Source organism: Rhagoletis pomonella, unplaced genomic scaffold (genome assembly GCF_013731165.1).
Source record: "Rhagoletis pomonella isolate Grant_MI unplaced genomic scaffold, Rhpom_1.0 Rhpom_scaffold_00007, whole genome shotgun sequence".
In the NCBI taxonomy this organism is placed as follows: domain Eukaryota; kingdom Metazoa; phylum Arthropoda; class Insecta; order Diptera; family Tephritidae; genus Rhagoletis; species Rhagoletis pomonella.
In genome coordinates this window covers 37,097,027-37,104,024 of record NW_023458561.1, presented here as the reverse complement: position 1 = coordinate 37,104,024, position 6,998 = coordinate 37,097,027, and the positions used below count along the sequence as shown (strand labels likewise).

General features: G+C 33.7%; 1 protein-coding gene across 1 annotated transcript in view; it reads left to right on the top strand.

Moving 5' to 3' along the window:
* The window catches only part of LOC118743799 (transient receptor potential cation channel trpm), a gene marked incomplete at its 5' end in the record, with an annotated part of 161,503 nt that overhangs the window by 131,815 nt on the left and 22,690 nt on the right, over positions 1-6,998 (top strand). The window contains 7 exon segments of the mRNA XM_036476564.1: positions 15-36; positions 38-162; positions 1,481-1,626; positions 1,628-1,714; positions 3,776-3,982; positions 4,159-4,522; positions 4,883-5,068. Coding sequence (XP_036332457.1) covers positions 15-36; positions 38-162; positions 1,481-1,626; positions 1,628-1,714; positions 3,776-3,982; positions 4,159-4,522; positions 4,883-5,068 — 1,137 coding nt within the window.

The window sequence follows — 6,998 nt, the reverse complement described above, 5'->3', positions numbered from 1 at the left end:
TCGTCTTCTTATTTTATCGTTTGTGCGATTGTGTTTAGGTTTGGATGTTCCAACGCTTCACTGTCGTCATGGAGTATCAACAAAAACCCGTACTACCGCCACCATTCATTGCACTCTGCCATTTCTACTCGTTGCTTAAGTATTGTATACGTAAAGCGAAAGGTGAGAGAGGGATGAGAAAATTAAATTTTATTCCCTGTGAGTTTATATTACTAACGCTGTGAATATATTTAACCAAAAAATATTATTTCCTTTTCTTCTTGTTGCGCTGCCGTTAACGGTATCGTTCATGGCTGTTACACACGAACATATAAACATACTCCTCCACAACATACATACATACATTTGTGAACATGCATTGCAAATTTTTTATGTTTACTAACGGTATTGAAATTCCAAAAAAAAAATGGCTATCGCAAACATGCACACATTGCACTAAAACGCACAAAAAAAAAACATTTATAAAATCATTTCAAATGTGAAAACTAACCAACGTAACTAAAAAAAAAAAAAACTTCCTAACACCAATACACTCAACCACCTTTATGGAATATGCGCATCGTATTGAACAATTTCATTTCATTGCCGATGGTTTTGGAAAATTGCATTCATTGCTGTTGCCGCTGCTGTTGTTGCTGTACTTCACAACTGCCACATGTGGCACATTTGCCATTCATGCCACATCATTCCAAACTAAACATCGTGTCACTGCAATAATACATTTGAAATATTTACACTCACCACACTTTATGGGCCATCACCGCTTGTCGCATCTTTGCCACTGCATTTGATGGTAATAATGATGATGATGATGATGATGATGATGTGACGGTGTTTATGATGATGACACCATTGGTTACATCTGTTCAATCACACGACACATCAAAATGCATGCTCACGCACATACATATGTACATCCAAACATGCGCGCATACAAATAACCGTTTATTTATAAAATTTGTTATACTCTCAATTCTGCAATAATCCAACAAAACTGATGATGTCTTTGTATGTTTGTTTTTCTAAAAAAAAAAAAAATTAAAAATAACTGCAATTATCTACAAATACTGACCTGATATCTAACGAAACAATTGGTTGCCATATCAATCAAATAAAATTCAATAAATTCAACACGAAAATAAAAAAACGGTCAACAATCTCAACAACTTGGAATCGTCAACAAAATCAACTTAAATAAATATCTATCGCTATGTCAACAACATCGAAAACGAAACTGCTTCTTTCTGCATATCAACAACACTTGTGCGATAATAAATGTCATGCGCAACCACCATTCGACAACAACAACGCCGCCACGCACCGCAACATTCAACAAACAAATTCTGTCTCAATTTCTGCAAATTCATCTATTCAAATCCACTGCTCCTAAACTCCTTCCCTCATATGCGCCCACATGCGCCCTAATATGCAAATACGCCAACTTCAAATAAATAAAAATCAAATTTGTACCACTCATCAGGATTGGAGGTACAACGTGACAATGGCTTAAAATTGTTTCTCGAAAAGGATGATATGGAGCGTTTGTACGACTTCGAAGAGGAATGCGTTGAGGGTTTCTTTCACGAACAGGAAATCATATTGAATCAATCGACTGATGAACGTGTGAAAAAATACAACGGAACGTGTTGAAATATTGGCACAAAAAATTGAGGATATCAATCAAAAGGAGAATGTACAAACGGCCACTGTGCAGGTGAGTTGGAAATAATGAATCTTAAATAAATACATACCCTCGTGGTCGGCTGATTAAGTCAAGTGGCATTTTGACAAGTTTTGGCTATTTTTTTCTTTTGTTTATTTAATGTTGATATATTTTTTATAAAAATCTAGCACTTTACCTAACCAGCTCCACATAAATCCACATTTCAAACTTATGAAAATTCAACAAACTGTAACATTTGCACCCGAAAATTTTCGATTTTTTATTCAGAGTTTTTAGAAAAAGTTTAGGTATGCTCGACAATTTCGTTTGTTTAAGAGAAAATGCCTAGCACCATCAGCAAAAAGGAAAATATTAAAAAACAACGCGTTTTTCTAGCGTCTTAAAATTTGCATTTTAACCTACTAAAATTCAATGAGCATACCTAAAAATTTTCTAAAAATTCAGAATAAAAAGTTTAAAATGTTCGGGTGCAAATATTAAAATTCGTCGAATTTTCATATTTTTTTTTTTAATTAGATAAGTTGCAAAACTTTTATTAAAAAAAAAATACAAACATTAAATAAACAAAAGAAAAATAGGTAAACTAGTCAAAATATCACTGGACTTAATCAGCTGACCACAAGTGTATATACAGTGGCGGGGAAGCAAATAGGGGGACGTAATTTTAACAAGTTTCTTTCTAATTTTCTTTCGTATACCTTTTTTTCATTAAACAAATTTCTTATCGCCAAGCTGTTCCTCGGGACCAATTTCTGTTCTGTGTAAACGTAAAGCAAAACCATTCTTTATCACTTCACATAAAAGTTCAATTCTGTTTTCAAACGAAAACAGATAATTAAAAACAAGATTTTAAGGGCAAGCTTTTATTCGCGATTAGAAAAAAAAATAAAAATAAACTCGACCCTGCACCACCTAGCGTAATTTTTCCATAAGAAATCCATGTTTTGAGCATACTGTGCATGAATCGGTTCATTGCCAAAGGGAATAAGTCAGCAGCCGTTATGGCAACTTTGATGCAGTTCCACAAAGCTCCTTAACTCCATCAAAATGGTCATATATAAAGAAACAAATTCATATTGAAGATAATGTACAACACCGTCAGCTAAAAAAACTATTAAAAATCAACGGTATTTGTAGCCACTTGAAATTTTTACTATTTACCTTGCATACCTAAAATTTCTGAATAAAAAGTTTGAAATTTAAGTGAACATTTTTTGAATTTTCATTATTTTTTGTAAAAGGCTTGAGGTGCGTATTTCAATGCAGTTTATTATATAATGAGATAGACTTATAAAAAAAAAAAAAACTAAACTAAAAAGTAGGGCTGTGCGATTAATTGATTACTCAAAATTTTAATTAATCATAAAGTAAATAACTCAGTTATTCGATTAATTAGAAGTTATGATTACTCAAAAGTTCAGTTACTCGAGTAATCAAGATTTTTGATTAACCAAAAACAAACATATTTGAGTAATTTGCTTTATGATTAATCAACATTTGGAGTAAAATGAGTAATCAACATTTCAACTCTTTACATATGCATAAAGTAGTTAAAGTTCCTTGATACTTTGAAAACAACGTTTCTGTTTTAAAAAATTAAAACGAAAATTTTTTTTCATATACAGGATGTGAAAAAGAAAATAAGCATTTTCCAAAGCAAACTCTTTTAACGAGCAAAATTATTATTTTTTGAGTAATCATATTTCAAGTAACTCGATTAATCATCGTTTTGAGTAATCAAAATCTTGATTACTCGAGTAATTGATTAACCGAATAATTGATTAACCAACTTGCTCGAGTAATCGAATAATCGCACAGCCCTACTAAAAAGCCATCTCCCAAATTTTTAAAATAAATTTTAATTTACATCAGAGTGAGTTCTAATACCATGTAGAATACCACCGCTATCTTAAAACTTTTCTTATCAAGATCTGGAAATCAAGTTGAACTTTAACAATGTTTTTAGGAATGGCTTTCTTCAATTTTTTTTTTATTAAAAAGCAATTTTGATTCGGTAATTAAAAACGCTTAAACTACTGCCAGTTTTTACTATTTTATAAAATTTTTCAACTCTTTGTTTTCTTTTTCCAGAGTATCGAATTTCGTCTGCGCAAAATGGAAGAATCTTCGGAGCAAATACTTTCGCACTTGGCGGTCATACATCGTTTCATGTCGATGCATATGCTTGATGGAGGCGATTTGCACGCATCGAATATGAATCTCGGCGGAGATTTACAGCGTGTACGCACCGTGTCGATGTCTGATAATGAGACACTGATGCCAACACCGAATTTACAGGTGGGTATACCATAATAAATTGAAGTAATATGTATTTTCTTTGTTAACATACTACTTTTTAAACGCGAATGCTGAATTTAATTGATTATTATGCAACTACAATAAAGTTTAAAATAATTTGCGTTTCTTAATATTTACATAATTTTCTTTGCCTCTCACCCAATTCATACATAAAGGTCAACAACCGTCGTCGCTTTAATCGTTCGCTCACAGAAGTGCGCCCGGATGCGTACATTTTCGATGAAGGCACCCATTTCGAGGTGGTGCCAGTACCTGAAGAGCCAGACGATCTGCCGCTGAGCGAGCATGTGAGCCGCAAAATATCCATGCAATCCGAATCTGACTCGGACATTTACCTACCGATGTCACAACGCCCGTCCACATGTGAGACTGTAAAGCGTACGCCATACGTGACGGTGCGGCAGGACACTGGCGCCAGCACTGAGAGCAAAGATACTTTAACACCACTGGGTGCCGATGATGAACACACGCTGGTCGGAGAGAATTCGGATGAGACTGGTCAGGATTTAAATTTCGAAGGTAAATACCTTATTAAACATCTAAACACCGGCATGTCGTTCCAACATACGGTGCGCAGGCCACGTAAATGACATCCAACAGCGCATCAAGCACCAGTCAAAAAATCAACCACTCACATACTCCCACCAACCAATCAATCGACAAAGAAAAAAACAAACATTGAACAACCTGTAGTTGGCGTTGGTTGAAAATACAAAAAAAAAAAAACCACATACAAAAATATAACACACTATATTGCAGTTGTTGTACACTGCAAAATGCAAATCAACAGAGGTAAACACTAATTGTTTATGTTGTTGCTTTTTCTTCTTCTTTTTTGTTTGTTCGATATCACAAAAAAAAAAAATAAATACCGCTTAGCTGCCAAGCGTCGTGCACTGCGCCAACGCACCGTATCGCTGTGTCGTCGCAACTCTGAAGCGTGCTCCATCATAGCTGCCGATATTAACCGCTCACGCATAAGTCTGAATCAGTTGCCGCTGTCACGCCGGCAAATGAGTCTCACACAATCTGAGCCAGATAGTGACAAGGAGGCGATTGGAGGGGGTGCGTACACTCAAATTCATACACATACTTAGACACGTACACTTAGAATCATATGGAAGGCAAAAAAAAGAAGTGGTTTTAAAATATTCATGCCTCGCCAACCTTAATCCACTAATACCATTATGTTCCATCCCACCACCACCACCACTATCTGCATCCCACCTGCACCCATCCTCCATATCAGCATTCCGCCACAGCACAGATCGGCACCGAACGCTGCTTGTGTAGCAACAATGCAATTTAAATTGAATGTTGTGGCATGCTGTTAGCCTAGCAAGAAAATATAATTAAATTTTCACCTCCATATCCTAACAGTTTCCCATACACAGCCAGCTAATGCTCCTCACACATTGCCAATGTCATTTCCAATATTGCTATTTCACTCGACAACAGACACTTGCTCACCTCACCTATTTGGGGTGCGTGTATGTGTGTGTATTATGTCCTAACAAATCTTATCCTATTGTACACTATATTTTCCTATTCCTTCCCATCAATAACAACCATTGCTCATCCAAAGATTAGTACAAACCGTCATTATCGATGCAAAGGTTCCATCTGACAAATTTTATTATAAAGTTTCAGAAGTTAATAAATCTTGATGTTTTTGAATTTTCTAAATTAAAAAAAAAATATCGAATTTTCCGAAAAAGTTTCAAATAGAGCTTTCGATTTGATGATGACGATACAATTCTATGATTTCGTTTAGATACATTCGGCTTTATCGTGAATTCCGTGTGAACAAATATTCCCAAAAATTATAAAGCAAGAACCAGTGATAATTTTTCAAAATTTTTCCCTGTTAAATTATGGGAACTATTTATTAACATGGAATTGGCGATAAGGTTGATCATTTTCAATACAGGGTGTTTTTTCATTGGAGTAAAAATTTAAAAATTTATGGAAGAATGTAAATATCGGAGACAGTCCCGAGCAGGCATTTGTATCAAACAGAAACAGAACAGAAAAATTAACCAACTGAATGGCTTTTATTATTTTATTATGTTTACCTTTTTATGCAAAAATTATTCCTGCCAGTTGTCTGATATTATTTAAGTAGAAAATACCCCAAAAGTCTTGTGTTTTAGGTTTTAGGCAATCATATAAAGCAAAGTTAGTATTTAAATGTACTTTTCAATCTGAAAAACCACAAACGATCCCAAAAAATCCGGAGTAAAACGCAGTAAATCACAAAAGGTCCCGAAAAATCAGAAAAAGTCCCCAAAAGATCTCGCAATGTTTCGAGAGAAATTCTTAAATAGTTGCGAAAACCTGCAAAATATGAAATATATCCAAACTTTTAAGCAAATACATACAGTGGTCAAAATAATTATTTGTACAGTGATTTATTTTATAATATTCGCAAGTTTTTCATATTTTTTTTTTTGCTAATTTTTCAGGAAAATATAGTTCATATTCTAACAAAAGCCATATAAATTAAATTTTCAAACTTTTTACAAAACTTAAAAAAATTCAAAAAATTTTTTTCTCTAGGGTGTTGTAACTTTTGACACACATAATGCTTGAACAAATATAGAAAACGCTCAACAACATTGAGAACAAAAATCTCAAAAATCATCGCTAATTTTCAGCATCTTGAAACTTGCATTTTATTAAACTGCATAGTAAAAATTCTGAATTTTGAGTTTTCATGAAAATTTTTTTAATTTTCGAAATTTTTGTAAAAAGTTTAAAAATTTTATATATGTACATACATATATGCTTTTTGTTAGAATATGAACTATGTTTTCGTGAAGAATTAACTAAAAAAAAATATGAAAAGCAATGCGAATATTGTAAAATAAATCACTGTACGAATAATTATTTTGAGCGCTGCACATAAACAGTTGGTCCACAAAAACCTATTGTTTAAAGTAAAATGCGAATTTGGCGTACCGGGTCGAAAAATCCGGCAAAAAAGCCAAAAAAA